The sequence below is a fragment of the Petromyzon marinus genome, chromosome 2 (assembly GCF_048934315.1).
Source record: "Petromyzon marinus isolate PM22_M1 ecotype Great Lakes invasive population chromosome 2, UKy_Petmar_22M1.pri1.0, whole genome shotgun sequence".
In the NCBI taxonomy this organism is placed as follows: domain Eukaryota; kingdom Metazoa; phylum Chordata; class Hyperoartia; order Petromyzontiformes; family Petromyzontidae; genus Petromyzon; species Petromyzon marinus.
Genome location: NC_133668.1, coordinates 26,132,645 through 26,159,832, shown reverse-complemented (window position 1 = coordinate 26,159,832; position 27,188 = coordinate 26,132,645). Strand labels below are relative to the sequence as shown.

Genomic DNA, 27,188 nt, shown 5'->3' with positions numbered 1-27,188 from the left:
ATCTGACGTTTGCGACTTTAAATCCCAGGTTGAGGCTCAACTCGCCCGACACTGCTGTCCCGACAGAGTTGATGCTTGGTGGTGGTACTTGGCCCCCACCATGGGAATGTGGAATCGTCGCCGCTCAGATCAGGGCCGTTAATGGAGGTGGCTGCTGTTGCGTGCTCATGGGGAAACGCGTTTAAGATGTCGGTACGTCGGGCGGCAGTGCTGTGTGTTGTATACGGCTTCAGGAGTTTTTGGCGTGTCGTGATAACCAGTGTTTACTATCGCTTACTGCCGTAACTACTTGGCTTTCTGTCATTTTAGGGACCCTTCCTTGGAAATCGATGGAACGGTGAAAAAACATTGCAGGTGTGGCGCGTATGAAATACGAGATGCACATGTTGAACGAATTGATTAAAACAATCGTGTCTAGCATTACGATTTAGATTTTCGAAAGGAAAGGCATCTATTGTATAAAATAAATAAATATATATATAACCAATGGGGAAAATAAAAAAAGAGAGAATAGATAGGCAGCAAGGCAAGGCAGCAATCTGAAGAGAGTACGAGTGAGATAGAAGGACAGCGAGCTTTGAATAGCAGCCATAAGCAGCGACAATAGGAGGCTGACAAACCGCCACGGCCAGAGGCAAGAGGACCGCATCAAGCAAATTGCTCAATAGACATTTTTCAAACGGGACTGGAAGGGGGGTGGGGGCGTGGGGAGAGCTAGAAGGGGCGATAGGAAGACAGGTTGGTGTTGGGGTGGAGCACGGAGGAGCGGAGCGGCATGGGGAGGAAGCTGGACCTGTCGGGGCTGACGGAGGACGAGGCGCGACTCGTCCTGCGCGTCGTGGAGAGGGACGGGAGAGTCCGCCAGCGCGAGACCGAGCGGCTCAAGTGAGTACACGACCCCAGGTGGTGAGGGTCGGACGGGGGGGGGGTGGCTGCTGTCATGATCACCCACATTCGTCACGGTCGTTATCCGTCATCGGAATGCATCATCACGGTCATCGTCTCTCCATACGATCGGTCATCGTTAATCATTCACTATGGTGGTCATTGCTCATTGTGATAATTATCATCATCGTAATCATTGTAATCATCATTTTTCATAATCATCATTATCCGCATTATCATCATTAATCAAGATCGTCATTCATCGCGATTATCACCATCATCTGTCATTAATGACAATCACCATTCATCATTATCATGATCATCTGTCATGTTCATGGCCACCACCGTTGTTAGAGCCGTGATTATTGCCACCATCGTCATCACCACCACAATCATCATTACCACTGTGATATCCCTATAATTAGCTTCATCATCACTATACCACTGTCATCATCATCTATACATATATGATGTACAATTCCGAATGCAGGTCTCAATGATGAGGTATATGCTTTGAATAATCTATGTGATTTTAATAAATTAATTTAAATTAAAAATCGTGGGAGTTTGGCAATTAAAACAAGAATATAAAAAACACTTAATTATAGGACAGGTTGTCAAAACAGTGAATTGCGCGCACACACAAAAGACAGACAAAGATCCCCTGTATAGCCTCAACAGACTGTAGGGGCAAGTGCTGTTAGCGAGCACCTATGAAGGCCAGCACGGCACACGACGGGGTGGGTGGCCAACACCACGCCCGACCGCCTTTGTCTCCCTAGTGACGATGTTTACACACCGCACCAGGTACTCATTTGAGGCCCAGGACCGGTTCAGTTAATCGTCACTGGTGTTGGCCGTGAGCGGGAATCGAACCCGGGTTGCCAGGGTTCATAGCGCAGCGCGCTAACCGCTACACTACCGCTCCCCATACACACACACAGACACAGACACGCCACACGGGAAAAGCAATTCCATTTCGATTTGAGACAACCACAAAAAAAATATACGACACGGTTGTGACCGGCTAAAAATAAATCCATTTACACGTAATGACACAGCACTCGCTCAACCCCGCTTCACTCGGGCCCCACCGCAGTATTCGCAAGCACGTCCCGACTATCGCCCTGCGGTCAAGCGTGGCGCCGGCCGATGTCGCAGCGCTGACCGTGTGTCACAAGCTGCTGGGCACACGCCGAGGTCGTGCGAAGTCGCATCGGCCCAATTGATGGGAAAGCGACGCGGTCGGAAGTCCGCGACGTGGATCGTTGGCCGATCGCCCCGAGTGGTCCTCCGGATGCCACCTTTGCCTTCTGCGAGACGGATGTTGCGTTTTTTTTATTTTTTTTTTACATGACCTCAATTGCCACGTGCACATACCGCCCTTCGCCGTGCATCCCTCGCCCTGCTGCGCCCAGTCTCGCTCCTTTTCCCTTCTTGCTTCCCTCCACTGGAACCAACTCCCACCGCACATGAAATGAACAATTTTCACGAGCCTGCTTCCGTTCCTTCCTTAAAACAACCCCTATCTCTTGCCCATCATTCTGATACCACCCCCCGCCCCCTAGCTACCAGGCCTACTCCAACCCTTAGCACTACCCCAACGCCTATCACTACCGATATCACTACCCCAACCACTCTCACTACTCCAGACCCTATCACTACCACTACCCCTATCACTACCCCAACGCCTATTACGACCCCTATCACTATCCCTATCAATACGCAAATTCCTATTACTTCCCCAACCTCTATCACTACTCCGACCTCTATTACTAACCCTACCCATATCATTGCCCCTATCACTACTCCTACCCCTATCACTACCCCAACCAAACCACACCCTCACAAGCCCCAAACACACAACCACACTGGGACATGTGGGCAAATGGATACACCTCAACCCCCACCCCCCCCCACACACACACACATACACACCTAACCCCGCCGTCCCTACAGATACACACCGAACCGCACACGCTGAACTACACGGAGCAACAACACGCGCGCACTAAACAAAGACAAAACATCTCCCGTGTGGCTTTAACAGACTGTTGGGGCAAGTGCCTTTAGCGAACACTTATGTAGGCCGGCACGGCACACGAGGGGGTGCATGGCCAGCACCACACCCGGCCGCCTTTGTCTCCCTAGTGGCGATGTTTACACACCGTGCTAGGCACTCATTTTAAGCTGAGTCGACCTAGGGGAGGCCCAGGACCTGTTCAGATAATCGTCACTGGTATTGGCCGTGAGCGGGAATCCAACTCGCGGCACCGGGTTCGTAGTGCAGCGTAGCGCTAACCGCTTCCACCACCGCTCCGCTCACCTAACCGTGCCCGTGTCACCACACATACACACGCACGAACGCCCACACGTACCCAAACACACGTTTGCACACGCACACACACACATGGAAGCGCAGACGCACTCACTCAGACGAGCCGAAAATAGAAAAGTTCGGAGTTGAGCTGACCGCAGTATTGGCCGAGTGATTCAAGTCAACAACACAGAGGCACGTTCACCTCAGATTTTGAGCTCAGCCATTCGTGCACCATCGCAGCCACCGTGGTTAGCCATCGAGTCTCGTGTGCAATCGCATTTACTCTCGCGTGAATCTGGCTTGGGGTTTAAGGTTGCTGGCTCAGAATTGATCCGGTTCTTTTCATAGGGCTGTAGGTCCCAAAATGCCTGCCGGTAAGGGGTGAATTAAGCCCGTCATCATCGACATCATCAACGCCATCATTCATCTCCTTTACAATCTATAAGAAGCCGTGTACCACATTGTGGGGAAGTTAGCAGTGTTTGTTCTACGGGGATGCTGGAACCCATCGTGGACAAGAGAGATGACCTCCGGTGACCGACAGCAGTGAAATGGCACCGGCGGCGGTTGCTCTTTCCCTGCTTTGTTTGCGGTTCGAATCCAGCGGCCGCCCCCTGGTTATTACTGCAGCATGTGTATTAACCGTCGTGATATGGGCACTTCACAGTGGATGTTAAAGATCCCCCCCCCACCGACGTTGTTTGGGATAGGTAGGCCACTGCGTGTTGCCGGTGTCACGGTCCCGATTTTTCTTCTTCCCAAATTCGAAAAGTACCCGTGAATTACTCAATCGCACACGAATGCCCCAGGTTACTCTTACAAAAATGAGATTGATCCTGGTGTCACTTGATTAAACAAAATTAACTTCAACGTGAGCTACAATTGCCTTAAATTGACAATTACTCAGGGGACCAAAGCCCCCCCCCCCCCCAACTCTTGCAATGGTGAGAATCGTCGAATAAACTGTTGGGACAAGTGTTGCTTGCGAGCACACTACGAAGGCCAGTACGGCACACGCGGTGTGAGGTGGCCAGCACTTCACATTTGTCTCCCCTAGTGACGATATCTACACATCACGCCACGTGCTAATTTAAGGCTGGATCGACCTAGGGGAGGCCCAGCACCGGTTAAAATACCCATCGCCGACGTTGGCCGAATGAGCGGGAACTGAACTCGGGGTCACGGGTTGGTAACGCGCCGTGCTAACCCGCTGCGCCACGGCTCCCCGCAAAATTTCCACGTGCGCACACACACGCGCTCATATCTCTACGTCATCTTGCAACTATCTTTTAATTCATGGGAGTCCTTGCTGGACCCACATCCGCATTTGTCAGCCGGTTGCATTTACAGCTCATTTAAATGCATTGCACTCGAAGGCAGTTTGTTGTCCCTACTCCAGATTTGACCCCCTCCCTCCCGCGCTCTCCCCCGATGCCCTTGAGGGGTCAGGTGGACTCCTCTGCATGAAATTGAACACGCACACCGCCCTTCACGGATGCATGCGGTAGGACCAGAGAGGGCCCTCGGCGGCGTCGGCTGTTTGGTAATTCAGTCCGTCTTCTGAGGAACCGCGTGACGTACGTAGGACGTTCAGCATCGGGCGTTTTCTTCTTCCCCATCCCGTGACGCACAATGTTCCAGCGAGACAGCTGATCGTTTTACACGTTTCCCCCACTCCCCTCCTTCCACCCTTTTTGCGCGGGCGCACGTTTGAATAGACATTGATTGGACCGGCGGGGAAGGGGAGCTCTGCTGTACTCGTCGGAAGCCTTTGTGAGTCTCGTCCCCCGAGCAAGCCTAGGTGGGTCTGCTGCCGTTGATGCTTTACAGTAACCACGGCCAAATCCAACCCCGCTTCCGCCACGGACGACTCCACTTTTAAATTGACCACTGCTTAAAGATTCGTGTTAACTGCGCCCACGGAGAGACCATGCAAACTCCAAATATACAGGCGTCAGAGTGGGGTGGGGGGGGGGCAGAGGGGTGGGGGCGGGCAGAGGGGTGGGGGCGGGCAGAGGGGTGGGGGCGGGCAGAGGGGTGGGGGCGGGCAGAGGGGTGGGGGCGGGCAGAGGGGTGGGGGCGGGCAGAGGGGTGTGGGGGGGGGCTGTGCGTGGCTTCCGTGAATCGGCGGCGTGTTTATGAAATGCAAAGTGGCCACTTAGCGTGAGATTTAATGCAACGTATTCAGGATTAACGGCGGGGGGCCGGGGGATGACAACGTTCCACGCTAGTGCGCGGATAGTGGAGTCGGGTGTTGAAATAAATACGAAACGTCGTTGACGATTTGTTTTGTAACCCCCAATTTTTTTTTATCGCTGCCTTTTAATGAAGCGAGCCGGAAGGCGACAAATCTCCCGACTCGGCTGACACGGAGAATGGACTTTAAAGTGGCAAGACGGATGATAAATTGGAAATTCATCCGTGTTTTTATTATTCTTTTAAATCTACACCATCCCCCCTCCCCCCCTCCGTAGACTTTAAATTGAGTTGTTCGCTCGGAGTGTTGTTGTTGTTGTTGAAGCAAGCGCATAAGAGAGACGCGGGGGTTGTAAATCTCGCTCACGTTTCACAAACATCACTGCAGATGTAAAAAAAAAACAAGAGGAAAAATATAAAAAGTAAGCAAGAGCTGCACACAGTTGAATTTCAGTAAGCTGCACGCGTCGCTGCACTCCAAGAACCATAATTGTGGTAACGATTGATTTATTTTACCAGGTAAGGCCCCCACTGAGCTGTACGGTTTTTTTTTTTCAGAAGCGACCTGGCCACAAATGATAGCTCAACGAAGCGGCTTATCGCATGGGAAATGTATTGCAGCCAAATACTCTCTAAACGCGTGATGTTGATTCTAAATGTGGAGGGAAAAATCGGGAGGACCCGCAGAAAAATCCACGCAACCAAGGGGAGAGAGACGAGCAAACTCTAAATAAACAGGCTTCAGGATCGAACTCACGACCTTCTGTATACCCGGCGAGGTAGTTAACATCTTGCCACAGTATAATCTTAGTTCTTTCGGTAAAGTCACGTTGAAGGGAAACAACAAATATATATTTTATTATTTTGTTGTTTCCCTTCAACGTGACTTTACCGAAAGAACTAAGAATATCTTGCCACAGTGGCGAGCAGAGTGTTTGTACCTCTTTGGACACAATGCACACCACCTGCACGTTTGAATGAACTGCGCCAGGTTTTCCCCAGTGGCTCAGCTCAACACGGCTCCTCATTTAATGGAAGGGAGAGATGTAAATAAATGCATCATCAATAGAATAACATAGGATTACCCTAACATTTTACGAATAAAGTATTGCTGTAATTCCATTGAAGATTACCCACAGACACGCGCAGAAACCCACAGACACGCACAGAGCGCCACAGACACGCACAGAGAGAACCAGAGACACGCACAGAGACCCACAGCCATGCGCAGAGACCCATGAACAAAGACAGACCCACAGACACGAACAGAGACCCACAGACACAACAACAACAACCGCCATTTGCCACTAAGTGGTGGTGACGTCACCACGACGCTTGTGCCAGGCTATGTGCACCTTGAGGCCACGTGAAGTGTTGAACACCCACTGGCAGGAGGTCACGGGGCAGACCTAGGTGCCACGGGTCGACTGACTGAGATGACTGGCTGATGCACCACCTGTGACCCCTACTGTGCCAACTTGCTGTGCTTTAGCCACCCGGTGCTCCGCCCGTTGTTGTGAGCATCGCTACTCCGCCCTCCGTTGTTGTTGGAGGGCAACTGCCTCCAACTCCCCAGCAGCGTACTTCACGAGCCTCCTCCACAGAGACCGATCTTGACACCGCTGGTACCAGTCATCGGCAAGTCCACTCAGCTCCACATCCTCCTGTACCACGTCAATCCATCTCTTTTCTAGCCTGTGCCGCGCCTGTTTAGCCCCCTCTATCCAGCCGAACAAAAGCTGTTTAGGCATGCGGTGAATGGGGCATGCGGGCTACATGACCCAGCCAACGCAGCCTTGCCTGCCGGAGGAGCTCACCGATGGGACTTTGCCCAGATATTTCTAGGATGTGTGAGCTCCTCACACAATCCAGCCTGGTTAAACCCAGGATGGATCTTAGGCAGGCCAGCCTAAATGTATCCAACCTGCGAAGATGTTCCATTAGGGGGGGGTCCACATTTCGCAAGCGTAGAGAAGGGATGGAATGACCGTGGCCGAGGTAGCTTCCACACAGCATTACGCAACCGATGAAAAGATAATGCCGCTCGACTGATTCTGAGTGAGACCTCTGCTGTCAAACCGGAGCCGGTCATGAGCACACTGCCCAGGTATGGGAAACTCTCTACTCTCTCCACAACTGCCCCATCACCGATTTGGAGTTGTGTAGGTGGGTTGCCTGATGGTACAAAATACCCAGGCAGGTGCTTAGTTTTGGTGGGGCTGATGGTAAGGCCCCACCTCTTAGTGGCACGCTCCAGATTCAGCAGCAGTGCCTCCAACTCCTCCTCTGCGTGAACGGCAATTACCAGGTCGTCAGCATACATAACGTGGTTGACCAATAGGGAGCCATGCCTTGACCACACCCGGGCATCGATCAGCCTCTCATTGTATCTGTACCAGATGCAAATTCCTCTGCTACAGCCATCAAAGGCTTCACGGACTACGTGGTCGACAAATATGTTAAATAATGTGGGAGCCAGAGGACATCCCTGTCGCACCCCAAGGTGAACAGGGAATTATTCCAACTCCCGGCCCCGTAGTTTTACCCGGGCCCGCTCACCATCCTGAAGGTCCTTAATGATCGTAAGCAGAGGGTCAGGGACTCCGAAAGCACGAAGAACAACCCAAAGCCGAGGCCTACTGATGGTCAATAAAGCAGACATGTAGGTCTTGTTGGAATTCCCTACACCTCTGCTGTAGCAAACAGACATAAAATATGGCATCTGTGCAGGACCGCCCTTTCCTGAAACCGCATTTGGGGCTTCGCAATGCTCTCCTCATCGTGCCTAGCAAGGCGATGTTGAATAATCCTTGCCAGTACCTTTCCCGGCACACTGAGTAGTGAGATGCCCCTGTAGTTGTTACAGTCTGTGCGGTCCCCCTTCTTAGAGAGATGAAGCAACAGGGCATCCTTCCAATCCTGCTGAACCCGTCCAGTGGCCCAAACTGTTGTTATGATGTCATGTAGGGCAGTCTGCGCACAAACGCCACCCTCCCTCAGCATTTCGCTTGGGAGATCATCTCTGCCTGGTGCCTTTCCTGGTCTCAGACTCTGGATCACCTTCAGTACTTCCTCAACGGATGGCACCTCAGCCAGCCACTAACAGGGGGTGACTTCCTCCTCCAATATTTGAGGCACCGCAGCCTCAGCAGGGTCATCCTCACTTTGTTCCATGATGTTTTCGAGGCTGAGGGATTCCCCCAGGACCTCACAGAAATACTCAGCAAATCCGCAAACCTGTTCCTGGGGGTTGGAGATTAGATCACCGTTTTTTTCCCCTAATGATGGTAAGAAGTGTGGCGCTGCAGGTTACTTTTTTGAAGGAGTTAAATAGGGATTTGTGATCGCGGGCTATTGACCCACAGAGACCCACAGACACGCACAGAGACCCACAGATACGCACAGAGACCCACAGACACGCACAGAGACCCACAGGCACACACCGAGACACACAGACACGCACAGAGACACACAGACACGCACAGAGACACCTACACAGAACGAAGCTGCTCCTCCCCCTCCTCCTCAGATCTTAGTGTACGGTCCACATCTAGTGGGGGGTGGGAGGAATCATTTATGAGTTCCCCGAGTAATTTATTTCCATTTCCAGCCCTGCACGCACCAACTACATTAGTTTCCGTGATTCTGTGCCACATTTAATTGGGCAAGAAGCATTAGTAGGGGCTATCCAGCTGTTAAACAGTCGGTGAATGTTTAATTTAAATTCGATTGAATTATATTATAAGGTTTTAAATGCACCCCCTGCACGCAACCCCGGTTAAGATATTAAATATATAAGCCCCCCCCCCCCCCACCCCTGTACAGTGGTGAATGCTGTTATTATGCAGGTAGAAATCACTTGCAAGTGGAAAGTGAAAGCTTATTATAGTCTGAGAGTCTGCGCAGAAACTCCATTCACACGTACCCATTGCGACGCAGTGCAGAGGAGGGTGTGATATTTTAATATGCCACATGGATATCCTTGCCTGTATGCAGAGGTAGACTTGCTTAGCCCAATATTTGTTCAGCTGCAGTGTTTGTTATTCATGGGTTTCTATGCGAGGCTTGGGTCTCAGTGTAAATCTGTAGATCTGCGTGTGAGTCTGTGGGTCTCTATGCAAGTCTATGGGTCTCAGTGTGAGTCTAGATCTTTCCTTCGTATGGCTGCTAATGTTGCTGTAGAACAACAGCTGTGATGTCACATCGAGGTGGTTGATGAGCCAGACGATGGGGGAGTCAGGGAGTAGTGGAGTGGTGAATCGCTGCTGTGATGACGCCTCCTCCTCTTCCTCCTCCGTGTTTGTGAACGGGGCACTGAGTCGACGTTTTACCGTCCATGGTTCTGTCCTGGGTGGTGAGCAAAGTCTCCGCACGCTGCCAGGAGAGTTTGTAATTTAACATTTGTGCATCATCATAATCATCAAGTGTCCGCATCTGCTGGCATGGTTCGCGCAGTCGATGCGGTTTAGGGTTGTGGCCCAGAAGCTTCATGGTGGACGATCAAAGCCAGTGATTTTCTGTATGAATGTAGAACTTCTTTCACACCGTACTTAAACAAACATGATTATTGGGTCTTTGACGAGGTGTGTGTTTGTACTTTTTTTTCCAATCTCTATTTCGCTTTCCAAGCTTCATCATCATCATCGTTCGAGTTGGAGTCGCACTGTTGAAGGTTAATGGATCTCAGAGTTACACATTCGAGTATTTAAAATATATCTTTTAGACTAGGGTTTGGTAGTAGCCGCGGCGGCAAGTGAATAACACTTTGTGCCTTGCAGCAAGAAAGGGCCTGGGTTTGATTCCCGTCACGGGCACCTTCCCAGTAAACCCTGCAACGTTTGTCGAGTGGCTGCAACCGCATGCAAACGTTGGCCCAACGTTGAACGCTTAACCTGGGTTTCTGTGTGGGGTGTCAGGTTTTCTCTCTCTGTTCGGCATGGTTTTCCATAGTGCCGTAATGAAAAATGAAAATAAACTTAAAATGTAACAGTTTTTTGGCCGAATGCCCCAAATGTTGAAATATCCTCTGCCAATCTGGGATTACACGCGGTACCAGACATAGTCCATCACTGCGTGAACTTGGCAAAAACCCTCCTGACATTAAGTCTCTCGGCTTTCCTGCGTCAACAACGGTACAGTCGTAATAAAGATGTATTTAACTACTCATCACGTGTGTCGTTCGGAAGCACACGGTGTAAACGAGCCTCATAACAACAACAAATAACAACAATATCAAATTAAGACAACCGATTCACCAACATGACATACAGAAGCATTAGAAGAAAACCAACGCGAGGGTGCATTGCATTTGTTCTGCACTTGCAGTGAGCCGAAGACGGAATTGCACGGGGGATGGGGGAGAGAGCGAGAGAGTGAGCGAGGGCGACAACAGATTATCTGCCACGAAGCGCTGTGGCCGTCGATTGATTAAAATGCGGCTTCATGCGTCTGATACGATGGGCACACAAGCAAGGCCATGCAATGGATGTCTCTATAGTATTGTATGTGGAGCGGGGGGGGGGGGAGCAGCGGTTAGCGTGCCGTGCTGCGAACCCAGCGACCCGAGTAGGATTCCCGCTCCGCAGCCGGCATCGGTGACGAATGTCCGCACAGTTCCCGGGCCTCTCCTAGGTAGACTCGGCCTCAAACGAGTAACTGGTGCGGTGTGCAAACATTACCACTCGGGAGGCAACGGCGGTCTGGCGTGGTGCTGGCCACCCACTCCCTCATGTGTCATGCCAGCCTTCATAGGTGCTACTCGCTAACAGCACTTGCCCCAACAGTCAGTTACAGGCTATACGGGGGATCTTTGTCTTTGGTGCAGCGGTTAGCGTATCGCGCTGCGAAGCCGGCGACTTGAGTACGATTTCCGCTCCATAGCCAAACATCGATGAGGAATATCCGCACCGGTCCTGGACCTCCCCTAGGTCGACTCAGCCTCAAATGAGTACCTGGTGCTGTGTGTGGACAATGCCGGCCGGGCACAGAGGTGTCAACGCACCCTGCCGTGTGCCGCGCTGGCATTAATAGGTGCTCGCCAATGACACTTGCTCCAATGGTCTCTAAAAATCTGTATGGGGGATCTTTGTCTTTGTATATCAGAGTCTGCACAGAAAGCAATCAAGGCCGCTGTGCAGTTGGTATATTAATCACTTTATCAGATTGCCGCAACGGGACAGGCATATAAAGAAAATGCCTAACGATGTGTTTTTTTTGCGAAGGAAGTGCTTACTGCGGCATCTTTTGAGAAATTGCTGTGCCATAGAGTGAACTGATTGAGCCACACATCGTGAAGATCAATGTAATATACCGGCACTGTTCGCAATGTAATACCATGCTCAATATGGACATAGCCGTGTAGTGGAAGCGCCCGGTAAATGTGGGGTGTTGGGCCAATGTTGGGGGGCAACGTTCGGCCAACGGTTCCAACCACATGCCAACGTTCGCCCAATGTTGTTTGTTTGCTGGACAGGTGCCTCCAGAATAATTCGAGGGTCGTGTCAGACTATCGTCTATAGGTCCCGCGGTGGCGAGATGTTCACTATCTCGCCTGGCTGGTATGGAGGAGGTCGTGGGTTCAATCCCAGCCCTGACCCCTGTACATTTGGAGTTTGCGTGTTCATCCCGTGGTCGCGTGGATTTTTCTCCGGGTCCTCCGGTTTTTCCCTTCACATTTAGAATCCACGTGCGTTTAGAGCATTTGGCTGCTATAAATTTCCACATGATGAGCCACTTCATAATTTGTCGCAAGGTCGCTTCTACAAAAGAGCTACATAGCTCAGTGAACCTTAACATGGTAAAATAAAACGTAGTTTCGTTTGAATAGTTTCGTTTATAATCTCTCCAGAGTTCCTTCAAAATGTTAGGAAGTCAACAGCTGTCATCCTGTGGATGGATTGTCCGCCGTCACGGGAATGTGTACTTTCCACCTCTGGTTTGGGGCTGTTCCCTGAGGTGAGCGTCATTCCATTTCGAGTTTGACCATGGAGACAATTTGATCCGTAATAGAGATTTTTGGGTTAGATCACGTAAATATATAAATGTGTCGTTAAACGTGCCAATTCGTTACTAGTTCAGCACACCGATGTGTTGGAGAGTAAATCCACAACATTTACAATTCGAGTCACTCTGTGGAGTCAAATTGTCTCTATGGGATCTCTATGGAGACAATTTGACTTTGAGGTTTTGCTCAATTACACAAGCATTATTTTATTGTTAATTAAATGTTTTATTGCACCTACTGATATAGAAGTTGAGTCCCCGGTCGGTAATAATGAAAGTACAAGTAAAGCAGATGGGATGAATAAATTATCACTTTGACATCATTGCTGATTAAAAGATGTCACCTCAGGCAGCACAGCCACTAATGAGGACACAGGGATAACAACAATAATAAGAATAACTTATTTTAGTTAAAACATGTTTTATCCTGAATAATACACTTATTTATCCAGGAGATCCCACGTTGAGTCGGAGGGCTCTTTTTGAGGAGGTTCCTGCCGCTGCTACGTTGGCGTTTTTTTTTAAATATAGATTTTGTTTTAGCCAATTAACGATCAGTCGTGTTTATTATCCACGCCTTGCACCTGGAGGTGTGGGGGTGGGGGCAACAGCGCTCTATCCACGTAAAAATAGAAACTGGTGGCGATTAGTCTGCACTGCGCTGTACATGTGGCAGTAAGATGGAGCACCTGGTGGAAATCCGACATTTGCGAGGGGGAAACACTCGATCTCGTACAGGCGGGACAGGTGGAGACCTTTTTTTTGTTGCCAGTACAAATGCAGATGTTGTCAGAGCACGGTTTTTTCATGTTTTGCCACAGGTACATGTGGTCAATGCAGACTTGATGCCTTGCAAATAGGAATCTATTTGGTGTTTGAACATCTTAACACCTCCTGTATTTATTGCCAGAAAGGGTAAAGCCTCTTTTTGGAACGGGTGGAGTCCACAATTTTGCTGTACCGTATTCTCCTGGCGAGCCGGGATTACGCGGGACCTCCTCTACCTATGCCCACTGGTAGCGGGAGGGAGTTTCGCGACAACGTCTGTGTGCGCGGTGATCCACCAACCCTTGCTGCTGCCTCCCGCAGCACTGGATAGCAGGGCGGCCACGTGCTTGGCAACCACCGCTCGGCTGGCAGGCGTGGGAGAAATAGATTGCAAGTGTACACCTTGGACGTTTTTTAGTACAAGCACAGCGGCTGTGAAAACTATTTGACCAATCCTACCATGGTTTTTCCACTGAGAAAATCAAGAGCCCTCTGGCTGGGCATGGCATTACATCAAGTGGCCATCTTCTCTCGCAGAAACAGGGCAATGCCTGATGTCTTGCCTTCGCCCCGTGATATTGCCCTCGATATAGATTCGAAACTATTTCAGGAATGTGGGTGAGTAACAGTATTTGAAGAAGGAGAGAAAAAGATTGTCACACCTCTGCAAAAAGAGTGAATGGAACTGATTTTCAATTGAAAATATCAGGAGGTCAGTGCTCTTAATAAACGTCACGTTTACGAGGTGTATTACTTTAGCAGAAAGATCATTCCACAGACCGGGCCCTGGCCCACGCTAAGCTGTGCAAATACTCCTGGTTGGTTCAAGAGCAGTGGGTACTATCGGTGCTTAATGTGCATGTAAGGTATTCCGTGTCTGTCGTTTCATGTTAGGTGGGACAGCGACGTACTAGGGCGCTATATAGACACACGTACAGTGTAAATGAATGAAAAAGATAAAGATCCCCCGTGGAGCTACGTAATCTGTTGGGGAAAGTGCTGTCAGCGAGCACCTATTAAGGCCGGCACGGCACATGAAAGGTTGGGGTGGCCGGACCTATGCCCGGCCGCCTTTGTCTCTACAATGCTGGTATTTACGTAGCACACCTGCTACTAATTTGTGTCTGAGTCGACTAAGTGAAAGCCCAGATGAGGTGTTGATATTAAATGTGGCCGATGATGTTGGCCAAGGCACGGGAATCGAACCCAGGTAGAAAGGTTGGTAGTGAAGTGGGGGAACCACTGTGCCACACTCGCGCGCGTTTGCGCTGCTCTCTCTCTCTCTGTGTCCATCACAGGTGAGTGAGTAGTGTCTGGCTCCCCCACACGTACGTGACCATAGGCAGTAATCATGTCTCTGTTGATGAGCCCAGTGCCAGTGGTGGAAATTCCACGCTCTTGTGGTGGGCGAAGGATATGTTTTCATATGACGTGATCCAATCCGATGCAATTTGGGATTTATAGAGCATCTGAAGACGCTGTTCGAGCGAGAGCCTCACTTTCGCGAAGCAGTTTAACACTTGGTAGGCTTTCGTGACCGATATTACCCATAATGGAGGTTTTTGGGTTATATCGCCTAAATATAAAATGTCGTTAAACCCGCAACCACCCGACGCAGCTAGTACAGCAACACTGGTGTGTTGGAGAGTAAAACCACAACATTTCGCAAAGCAGTGTGTATTTTGTGGACCACACAGTATCGATTGGCTGGATCGACCCCTCGACTGAGATTTTACCCTTGAGATGGGCACCGGGCCAGATACTTTCTCTCTCTCGAATAAAATGTTTTTTTTAGCTTATAATCCTTTGTCAAGTCACTCTTGCACAAAGACAATCACCGCACCGCCATTTCTAATTCCAGTTACTGCTTGCTCAAGAAGCAGAAGCAGAACCGAAATGTTTATTTATGCTGGGGGAATCCAAAAGCTGTGAAGCTCTTTTTCACATGTCTAGTTCTGTGTCCAGATGTCCAGTTTTCACCGATGTTCAGAAGCAATTTGAGATAACGGACGCTTTGTCCTTGGCATTAAGTGTTATGTCCGCGTCGTTATTCATTTCTCGTAAAGATCCGGGTAACAACTGCGGAATGCACCCCCTAATTTAATGAGGGTGGAACGCGTGTCGTGTTCCTTGGCAGCACACTGTCGCTTGCGGATGATTCAGACCCCCGTGATCCATTTCTCGTTTATTATTCTGATTGCATAGAATGACACGGACACGACTAATCAGGTTAAGTAGAAAGTGGCAAAGGAATGACGCCACGCAATGTTCGACGGTGCATGGAACATCCGAATCGTGGCAAGCGGAGAGAGGAAGCGTTTGAAGCCAAGTGATTAGAATTATCCTGTGACTCATGCCTTTTTTTTGAAATAAATGCCACAATTCACTGTCGTGGCATTTGGCAGACTGGACTTTTGTTAAAAGATTCTCCACAATTCGCTGACCAAACTCTTTGGAGACTTTCATCTGGCATGACAGCATCGAGCTGGATTAACCGAACGACGTGGCGTTGTTGCACAAAAGTGAAACCATTCTCTAAAATTGAAAAAAAACGCAGGGAAGCCTACTGTGTGTTGTGTGTTCAGATAATGCCGAGAGAGCTTGCAGGAGTATCGTGGTTATCACATGACGTGCATGCATGGCATGATATGAGCAGCACACCTTTGTGTGTCCTACGTCGGGAGCAGTAATGCAACGGTCAGCGCTTACACTGCCATACAATCCCGGCGACCCGAGTTCAATTCCCGCTCACGGCCAACACCAGTGACGATCATATGAATCGGTGCTGGGCCTCCCCTAGGTCGACTCAGCCTCAAATGAGGAATGTGTAAACATCGCCACAGGGGAGGGCGAGGGAAGCCGGGTGTGGTGCTGGCCACCGACCCCCTCGTGTGCCTCAGGGCCGGCTTTATATATGTACTACTCGCTAACAGCGCTTGCACCGACAGCCTGCAAGAGGCTTCACGGGGGACCTTTGTCTGTGTGTCTATAGGCACTGCTACTCGCTACTAACAGAACTTGCCCCAACAGTCTGTTACAGGCTACACGGGGTGAGCCTGGCAACAGCTGGACCCATTATTTGCGTTGGTTGTTCTAAGATCGAACCTCTTTTATAAACTCCCCCGGTGATTTGCCCACCTCCTGGCTGCCTGATCTCAAACCCAAAAAAATATATATTTTAATATTTCCGCACTGCCGCTCCTTGGGCGCGGGGGGAACGTGGCACGGCATCGACCGGGGGGAAGCGCGTGACACATCTCTCGTCTCGGGGAAAAAAAAACAACGCAACACCGCAAGCTGCACTTCACCTTTTGTGGCGGCGTCGGCAAGGATTGCGACATGCGTGATCATGCAGGGTCATGCGAGCCTCCTTTGCTCGCCCCCCCCGCACGTCCTTCCTACTGATAACTTGTTCTGCACTAAACACATTTTTATTTTACCAGGTAAGGCCTACTGAGCTGTATAGCTCTTTTCAGAAGCGACCTGGCTATCACAAATGATAGCTCAACGAAGTGGCTTATCAGCACGTGGAGATGTATAGCAGGCAAATACTCTGAACGCACGTTAATTCTAAATGTGGAGGGGAAAACCGGAGGACCCGGACAAAAATATACGCAACCGCAGGGAGAGAGAGAACATGCAAACTCCAAATATACAGTAGACATCAGCGTTGTGGTGAAACCTACGACCTCCTGTATACCAGACGAGGCAGATAAGATCTCACTATCGGGCGACTGATGTTTGTTTCTGAGTACGAACAGAAACAATGAAGGGACGCGATCGTTCCTCCGTACGAGCGTCCCTAACACTGTGCCGGGTTGCCTTCACGCGTGAACGTTGGAATATCCAATACGTCAGTTCAGACATCGTATAATGTTACTATGAACGTTTATATGATGCACCAGCTTCGACCCGGTGATCTGACATGGCCATAATGGGCCCTCTGTGATAGCCGGTCACCGTAACGTATAGAGGTCCCCCACCATACCTCATTACCCTGTGTTAAAGCCCCGACTGATTCATGACCAGAATGGCAACATTCGATGTATTGACTTTCCAATCAATCGGTCAATCAATTCTGGAAATTAACCTATCTGAAACGGCGAGATGATTGTCATCGTCGGTAATGGCTCATAGTCCACACCTGACGATGTAATTTCAAGGAGCGGATGCTCCCCGGGGGTGGGGGGGGTGAGTGGGGGTGGGGTGGTTGGGGGTGGGGGATGGGGGGGACTGGTGCGCGGAGAGACGGAGCGGCGGATTCGCATCGTGCGCAGGTGCGCATGGTGGAACGTTGCGTCGCAGGGCCCGTGGGAGGTGGCGGTGACTTGGCGAGGCCTTTCGTCCAGCAGTGGATTGATCGCAGTTGACGATGACGATGATGAAGTGTAAGTGACAATAGCAATGGTACGAGCGTGTATTCAGTTTGGTGTGCAAAGGAAGACATTGCACGGATGTGCAATGTCTGCGCGTGCAAAGCTATTCAAATGCGTGGTTGGCATGGGTATCGCTTATTGGATTTGAGGTTGAATTGCCACGGAGAAACAAAATCCTATTTTCGGTCTCTTGAAATTGGATCCTACGAATGCCTTGCCAACGTGTCCATATCATGTGCAACCTAAGTGCAATTTTAACAATTACATATATTTAAAAGTAGAGTTATTTATTCATTCGTCTCGTATCTGAATGCACGACGCGGCTCGGGGCAAAAAGATTGAGATGGAAAAAAACAACAACGATATGAGAGGTAAACTATTTGGAAAAACACTCGAGTGCGAGCGTGACGAATGAACAAATAAAATAACAATAACCACTCGCAACTCCAGGCTATCGATCATAAGCAGAGGGGGGTCAGAGGTGGGAACAGCCGATGTTGCTTGTTACCCAGAGGCTGAAGGGCCCTAGGATCCGCGGCACCAGAGGGCCCTGTCTGCAGACAATGTGCCTCCTGCCAAGATGCGGGGAACATTCCTCACGATTTCAACTCACTTGCTGAGCCCCATAGTATTGGCGGCTTACGAGACCCACCCCCCAGGCCCCCACTCGCCCACGTTCAAGGTATAACATATCTTTGCTACGATATTCAACACCAGTGGCAGTTTTCCCCTCAGCCTTTCCTCGCACACCCCTACGGGTTGGTCCAGTTTCATCCCATGTATAAACACTCTTACATCGGCTGAAAACACCTTCATTGAGGGCCACATGAGTTTTGGCCAATGCATTTTAAATTGGACAATCATGTAAACACACAGATGAGGGATAGCTAGAAGTTCAATGCAATTGCAAGTGAGGTTAACGGTTAACTGCCACGGTGGCGAGATGTTAACTACCTCACCTGGTATACGGGAGTTCCTGGGGAAAGGACACGTGACCCCCGTGGCCGTGTGTCCTTTCCCCCGTACGTTGGCTACGTACGGTGCGAAAAAATGTTCAACGTACATGAATGCGTATCGTAAAAACATTGCCCGCTCGGCATCAACTTGTGATTCAGATGGGAGAGCATCGAAGCGGGGCATATTCGAACCGATGGAAGTCCAAGCATTCGAGGCACTAACCGAGACCGAGTGAGAGACGCAGCGCCCTCCCGAAGCGCCCCTTTTCCGCGGAAAGGCGCTCAACGCGCTGCAGCCAAGTCCGCGGTGGACAAATCGGGAGAGTCGCTTAGCCAGAGCGTGGGGACACCAAAGAGGGAAGTGAATAAATACACGAAACCTGCCGGCCAGGTCCGTCGCAGCAGCCCCTCCCTCCGTGGCTCGGGGGGTTGCGTGGATCTGCGATCTTTCCCGCCGTTAGCCGGTGGCCATGGTTTTCCGGGACGGGGTACGACGGGCTCCCATGCTGTGTGTTGGTACTGCGCCGATTGAGCAATAATTACATTCCGTCCCTCCCCCCCTCCCCGCACGCACGCACGTATGCATGCATGCACATATACACGCGCCCCGTTTATATTCCCACGTCGAAGGCGACAAAGTTAATTGGCACGATGAGGGCTGCCAAAATACTCGACCGCAGCCCACCACAACGACGGGACACGGTGTGCACAGGGCAGCAGGTTTAAGGGGTCCCTGCAATTGGCACCGCGGTTAAAGAGATAGCGTCAGTCGTGTTCCGTCTTACTCGAGCACCTGCGGCTATTTTGTTCCCCCTTCCCGACAGTAAATGTAATGGGGGGATAATAAACCCAATTTTCAATTGTGCACAGGTGATTTTAAACCCTGCATTCCAAGTGCTACTTTTTATTGGCAAAACAAATATATACTTCTTTTTAAAGTAAATCTTCCCTGAATCATGTTGGCTCAGTTTATTTGGCCAAACAGCACCAACCACCACCTCCTCATCCTCCGCTATGAAACCCAGCGAGTGCGATCACCACGAGTGATGAACCTCCCATGCACAAGTTCCCCCCCCTCCCAGTGCTCTCCCCCCGCACAACTCCCCCCTCCCCAAGTTTCCCCAATGCCACCTCGCAGAATAATTCCGATGCTGCTGGTTAAGTCCCCTTTAACAGCTCGCAATGTGGTGGAAACGGAGAGTTTTTACAGCGAGCTGTTAACCCTTTAACCATTGCGAGAGGTCTGCAAGTTGCAGGGTGAATCTCGGAACGTGCGAGCGGTTCGGTGTTAATCGTTTTTCAAGAAGCATAGTGACATTGTTTTTAAAGACGTGCTGCTCTCACCACAGAGAACTTTAGTGAGACAATCACACTCTTTGATAGCTGGTGCCAAACTGTGCCACACGCCCTCCCGCATGGCCTTGTGGGAGCCTTGGCACGTCTTCCGACATGAAGACATTTATTTAAGTTTTCTTCCGATTTCGTTCGGATGACGTAACACGTACTTACGTCATTGGAACGGGAAAGGGTTAGAATCAAAGCCTTTTTCATTGCGTCTGCAGTCAATCCCTCTTTAATAATTTGCGCCCCACTCGAAAGCACTCCCGGGGATTGAATGACGGAGCGTGCCGGTGATGTTTGCTTGCCTCTGCTTTGATATTTCCTCCACGCGTTGCCCTCCCCATCTACCACGGATTTACGCCGGGACAACAATAATGCGCCATGATCTATGTGCACTGGTTCACCTTATAAAATTAGAAAGAAAGAATGCACAGGTTGGCGGCTCTTCTGGCTGGAGAGTGCGAGAGAGGAAAACAACAACGGTCCACAAATGTCACGCATCATTAAACACGACAGCGCACGAAATTATTATTGATGGTGTGCACATTACAACTCTCTTGGTCATATTCCACGTGGTGCTGTGGGCAAAGCACCAGACTAAGTAATTGGAAAGTTGTGAATTTAAATCCTTTGCCAAAAGGTCAACTCATGGTGCTGTTCCTGTGCGGTCAATAAAGATGAGTGTAGCTTCATAGAAATGTACTCACTATGCAGTGGTTCACCTGTGGTTAGATCATCCCCTGCCACAGTAACGTGGAATTTATGCCACGTTACCGATGGCCCGGGATGGCCTTCGGAAATAAATTGACTGTTCTGGGCATGGTGACACTTCGACTGCTTTATCGATAATGAAAGTTGCGACCTATTTTTGGTATATGCAGTACGGACATCTTCGTTTAGAAAAGGGCCATATAGCTCAGTGTGCCTTACCTGGTAAAATTAAAATAGTTTAGTTCATAATCTCTCCAGATTGCGTTCAAAATGGGTACCACTGTGTTGAAAGTCAACAGTTGTCATCCTATGTATGGCCTGGCTACCGTCATGGTAGTCAGTCCATCCTTCCAATTGGCATGGCTGGCTACGTACTGTGTGAAAGAAGATCACCGTACGTACAAGCGTACATTTCATGTGTGATAGCCAGGTCGCTTGCGAAAAAGAGCTGCCAAGCTCAGTGGGCTCTTACTTTGCGAGCGCAGTTTGTTTCTCCGGGGGGTAGCGACGAGGCACGCGCCACGCTCGGGCGATTTACGGTGTGGAACCGGGTGTACAGTTGGTGGGCAGATCTCATTATCTCGGCAGTGAAGCTGAGAAGTAATTGACATTGCCGCCGCACTCGGGGCGTGGAGGGGAACGAGCACGTTGCCGCGCGCGGCAATCCGTCCTCTTTTATTTTTTTTATTACCACCAACGCTACTACTAACTACTACGTGAGCGTCGGGGTCGTCGTGTAAATTTACACGGGCGATTCGCTAATGAAGGGGCATGTGTGTAATTGCGAGGGCTGCGGCAGGCCGACAGGCGGCCTCGCTGGACGACGCGTTCGGGACGCGCGATGGAGAATGCAATTTGTTGGGCGCTCTGACCAGCACGGCGGCTTGCGGCGTGTAATGCGGTGATTATTCAATCTGAGCCTTGTCTCCTCGGGGGGGGGGGGGGGGGGGGGCGGAGGGGTATGCTCGTAAATGGTTTACAGCGTTGAAGTGGTGAAGGTGTAAGTATAAATAGTCGTTATTGTTTTTGTTCCCGTTGGATTAAACAGCGGGGTTTTTCCCCATTTAGCTTTTTGGAGGGTTTTTAAAATTTTATTACGACTAAAAAATCAAATTGCTTTACTGTCGTGTGTTATAAAAGGAGGGTGTAGCTGTGCGAGATTATTGCAGAAAATCCGACTATGTTGTTTCAGTGTCTACGAGAAGCCTTGAACAATCACGGTAGTATTTTGACAGTTAAAGACACTGTAAACATCAGGAATATCAGAATATCGATATTCCCCCCCTCCCCCGACGGCTATTCTGATGAGTCCGATTTGCCTGCTGATACCTCCGATGCCCCTGGTAATGCCGTCCAGAACGTCAGGTTGTTGCAATGTACGATGTGACGAAAAATGATTACAGCAGTGCATACCGACTGTAGTGGTACCTGCTATGATTACAGCAGTGCATACCGACTGTGGTGGTATCTGCTATCACTGCAGTAGTACGTGCTGACTCTATAGCAGTATTTATCGAATCTATAGCACAAAGAAATCACCTGACAGTGGCGTTGTGAGGCCTAGTCCCGTGCAAAGCCTCCGGCCTTGCCTAGATTGTCCAGCCGGCCAAGGTGGCACCTTTGCAGGCTGAGCTGCTACCCCTGACTCTCCCCCCCCCCCAGCCACGATGTCCTCGGCCGCTCTGCAGTAATATCTACGGCCTATAGTGGTAGCATCTACCAACTGTATAGTAGTAATAACTGCACGCATAGGGGTGTGGGGGACATGAGATAGTGAAGAATTCCCCTGAGCGTTCAGTGTAATTTTATAGGATTTTTAACTCGAAAGTAAATGTCCCCCTCACTCTCACCGAAGGCGCGCGACTTGGCATGGGCCGTCCCCCCCACCAAAGGCGCGTGAGTTGGTATGGTCGTGCACGCGTCATAAATAAATAAATGGCGCACAAAAATCGCACAAAATCGGTAATTAAACTAATTAAAAGTTGACGGACGTGAAAAAGGGATTGCGCTCGCTCACCGCGGGGCTTACGGCGTGGTACCTGGCTATTTTTTTTATGTAAACCCCACCGTTGGAGAGCCAAGCGTGCGACTGCACAAAAAACCCCGCCACAAACGCACACACAAATCCCGCCACAAACAAACCCCGCCACAAACCCACACACATTTTTTTTTACTTTTATATATATAGATATACACACGCCTGCACGTCAAAATCCTTCTGGCTGTATTGCCTCACGCTGGCCATCTCATAGCCCTGCAGGTTGAGTGTTTTAACACGCATGCAATGTCAAAGTGTCATCCACCAACTCCAACTGCGTTGAGAGAGGGCAGCATTTTTTTATTGTATCTTGTTGCAACGTTCTGACCCGCCCCTGCCGGACAAGTGTGAAGCAGAGCTTTGGGGCTCATCGGATTCTTCCTGCGGTATTAATAAATATTCTCATTTGTCATCACTCCTCGGCATTCGCCGTAAAATCGACGACCGCAGGCGTCTCTGCGGCGATTTCACGTTTGCTGCTTTCCTCCCCCCCCCCCACACTCGGTACTCCCAGGTGAGGTATTCCTAGCGACGAATACTTCATCTCGACCGTCTGTCACCTCTCGGCCTGCCCGCCTGGGATCGATTGCGTCTTACGGCGCGAATGGGGCGGCCGTGGCGAGGTAGCGGTTTCACGCTTCATTGCTGGAAGGTTGATTTTGTCAGTCGCCGTTCTTTTTTGCCGAAGCCTTAAAAACTTGACGGTGTGTCGAAAAATTCGTGCCTCACAGGCTCACAAATTGCCTTGAGCGATTGCCTATTCCCTCATTCCTTCCGACATGAAGCGCATGGCGGCGTTTTGTTGTTGGTGTTGTTTTACCCGAGTCAAAGCAATTTGCACGTCATTCCCACCACGTTAAACGGATGATATTCCGGCGGGAGGGAGGCGCAGTTATAGTCGCACGCTGCAGGTGGCATTTAAAAAAATGTGTCACTTTTTCACAAACCCACCGGTGCAATTCTGCCATTTTTGGGACACAGGGTTGATGAGTCACGCGACAATCACGGTGAGCTGTGAGACTCCCCACTGAATGAGCTATGAGGAGGGTTCAGTGGATGGCAGCACAGCAATATAAGGTTTATGACCCAGTCGTCCAGATTTTTTTGGTTTTACATGATTCTCTCGTGGTCGTATGCATTTGTTTCCTCTGGGTAATCTGGTTTTCTTTCCACGGATAATGACAAATACTCAATAAGTAAGAAGTTGGACATTTTTTTAAAAAATATATTGATCTTTTTATACGTTCAATTGAGACTCGGTGTTGATTTCCACATTATACTCCAGCCCCTCTATTTACATTAATGCGGTGGCAATGAGTCACTTCAAGATGTATAACGTCTAACTACAGCACATTATCAATAGAAAGTGAACTTCAGACTGTGCCTGGCAGTCAATATAATCACATTTCTCTTCTAACTCTTACTTGTATGATAACTTAATGTATTATATATTCACACTTATAGTAATATGTAGATTGGGGAGAGTGGTGGCACAGTGGTTGACCTAGTGAGATTTTGAGTCCAGCGAACGCCGAGTTAGATTCTCACGGCCAACATCAGTGATGAGTGATCGTTTAATCGATTTCTGGGACTCCCCTACCCCCCACTTCACTAACCCACGCTGATCAGCACGGTCAAAAAGCCGCCCCACAACCAACAATGGCATGGGGAGACCGTCATCTAGCATTGGATTGACCATGGATCGACACGTGAGAAGAGCGAGGTGACTTCCCATGCTTTAATAGTTGGCCACTTAATCTGGGTTACCCGGTGATGCTGCTTTACATCCCGGAGCCCTGCGGGTGCAGCCTTGTCAGAGTGATGATGTGGGGGGGGGGGGTCAAGGTGATTTTCCACGAGTAATAAATTCAGCCTCCTCAATGCTCAGAAACAATCGGAGTAATTACCCCTTATTCACCGAGCCGGTCATAACCTAAGCCAGGCGTGACATGCCGCTTTTAAAAGGCAGACGTTCATTAAGATTCGGGAGGCCTTAATTAAGGCACCGACGCATTATTCACGGCGGGGCCTGCTGTGTACCGTTTCAATGTTATGGGCTCTGTCTCTTTCAATTTATTCTGCTCAATTTAAGTGCGCATATTTTTTTTAACATTCCAAACAAATATGCACTATGTGTAGTAACAGTTTTTTTTCGCCACCTGTAATGGGTGGCCTTCATCCGGTAGTGACTAGATCATGGCTGACGTTGATGGTGTATGGGCGGCGGGGGTGTCACTGTGGTGACGCTAGCGCATCGACAAGAAAGCCCAGGGTTTGATTTCTGACTTGGGTGCCTCTCTGTGTGGAGTTTGTATGTTCTACCCCTGTTCTGCTTGGGATTCCTCCGGGTTGCTTGGCATAATCCCCTTAGCTAAAAACAACCCATTCATTGTAATAGAAATATTGGCTGAAAAACATCGATATGAGACAAAAATAACCTGCTGCACATTACTTGATTGGGATGACACAGCAGCAAGAGCATCTCCACTTGCCGCTGCGAAAACTTGGCAGGACCTCTCCTAACAAAGAGTCTTGAGACTCGGTGAGGCTTTGCTGTGTAAACAAATGTGATGATGATTAAAAAAGGTAAGACGGTGGCAGAGCGCCTGACTAACCATCGAAAAGACGAAGGTTTAAATTTCCATACTCTTTGGTTCTATTCGGTAAAGTCACGTAGGTAAAAAATAAAACAACAAAAATTACGACGTTTCGGCCACAACACAAGCAGCCTTCATCAGGTGAAGGGATCAGGCTGTCTCGAGGACAGCGCTGGAGTGAAACACAGCCATGCTCAGACCGCGAACTTTAAGCTGTGTGCGAGGAAACAAGGTGCCTTGACAAAGGAATTAGCATAAAAAATAGCATTTGATTGGCCGACTTAGCATAAAGGTGGTGTGCATGCGGGTGCACATGTCGGTTGGCACGGGGGAGAGGGGGAGTTTACCTATTAATGGTGTGAAAAGGGAATTTAAGAGCTGCGAAAGTTTGGGGTACCACTACTTGAAAAATATACTGTACCATTGAAATTAGTTTAATGTTTGGTTCGATTTAGAACATCTTTCCAATGGTTGCTTAATTTGAAACCATCTTCTCAGTTGAAATTGTGTCTGTTTGTAGATCTGAATTGCCTCGTGCACAAATCTCTGATAAAAACCCGTGGGTTTGCAAAGAACCTTGGTATCGGAGAAAATTATATCGTGATCATCCACAACGTTGTAACAATGATCAGCTACGGCAGAAGAATTCGTTGGCCGTGTTTCAAATCTGATTTGTGCTCGCGAAATCGGTCAGAGAGATGTCGCTTTGTCTCCCCGATATAGCAATCACCGGAGGTACAACTCAATTTGTAAACCCCGGGGTACTGTAAGTCAGGAATGACATCCTTCGCGGATGGGATCAGATCACGAATTTTGTGTACTGTATTGAACCGGACCTGGATCTTGTGTTTGTTTAGAATTTTGGAAATCTTTTTAGTAACGCCTGCTATATATGGTAGTGTGATGGTTTTGACCGGAGTATCAAGTGGTTGTTTCTGTATGGAGGGAGAGGGAAAGATCTGATCCCATCCGTGAAGGATGTCATTCCTGACTTACAGTACCCCTGGGTTTACAAATTGAGTTGTGCCTGTGGTGATTGCTATATCGGGGAGACAAAGCGACATGTCTCTGACCGAATTCGCGAGCACAAATCAGATTTGAAACACGGCAAAACGAATTCTTCTGCCGTAGCTGATCATTGTTACAACGCTGTGGGTGATCACGATATAATTTTCTCCGATACCAAGTTTCTTTGCAAACCCACGGGTTTTCATCAGAGATTTGTTCACGAGGCAATTCAGATCTACAAACACAGACAATTTCCACCGAGAAGATGGTTTCAAATTAAGCAACCATTGGAAAGATGTTATAAATCGAACCAAACATTAAACTAATTTTCAATGGTACAGTATATTTTTCAAGTAGTGGTACCCCAAACTTTCGCAGCTCTTAAATTCCCTTTTCACACCATCAATAGGTAAACTCCCCCTCCCCCCCCCCCGCGCCAACCGGCATGTGCACCCGCATGTACACCACCTCTATGCTAAGTCGGCCAATCAAATGCTAATTTTTATGCTAATTCCTTTGTCAAGGCACCTTGTTTCCTCGCACACGGCTTAAAGTTCGCGGTCTGAGCGTGGCTGTGTTTCACTCCAGAGCTGTCCTCGAGACAGCCTGATCCCTTCACCTGATGAAGGCCGCTTGTGTTGTGGCCGAAACGTCGTGATTTTTGTTGTTTTAATTTTTTACCTACGTGACATTACCGAATAGAACCAAAGAGTATGGATCCTTGCAGTCACGAAAGCTTTAAATCTAGAAAAGTTTAAATTCCTGCTTGACGGAGTGGGCTGACGTACGATCGGGACTTGAACCCCGCGACCTTCCGACTGTGAATCAAGCTTCCCACCACAGGGACTCGGAGGCTGGATTTACGACACTTAACAAACACGTATAAAGACAAAGGTCCCCCGTATAACCTTAACAGGCTGTAGGGGCAAGTGCTGTTAGCGAGTAGCCACCTATGTAGGGCCGGCACGGCACACGAAGGGGGTGGGTGGC

At 49.4% G+C, this 27,188-nt stretch overlaps 1 protein-coding gene across 5 annotated transcripts in view; it reads left to right on the top strand.

The window, feature by feature from the left end:
- MYRIP (myosin VIIA and Rab interacting protein) overlaps window positions 1–27,188 on the top strand; it is a 105,502-nt gene that overhangs the window by 10,552 nt on the left and 67,762 nt on the right. For all 5 annotated transcript variants that reach the window (XM_076071810.1, XM_032958191.2, XM_032958198.2 and 2 more), the window contains exon 2: window positions 310–885. In XM_076071810.1, the coding sequence (XP_075927925.1) occupies window positions 776–885 (110 nt within the window). In that variant the 5' untranslated portion in view covers window positions 310–775. The remainder of the gene's footprint in view (window positions 1–309; window positions 886–27,188) is intronic.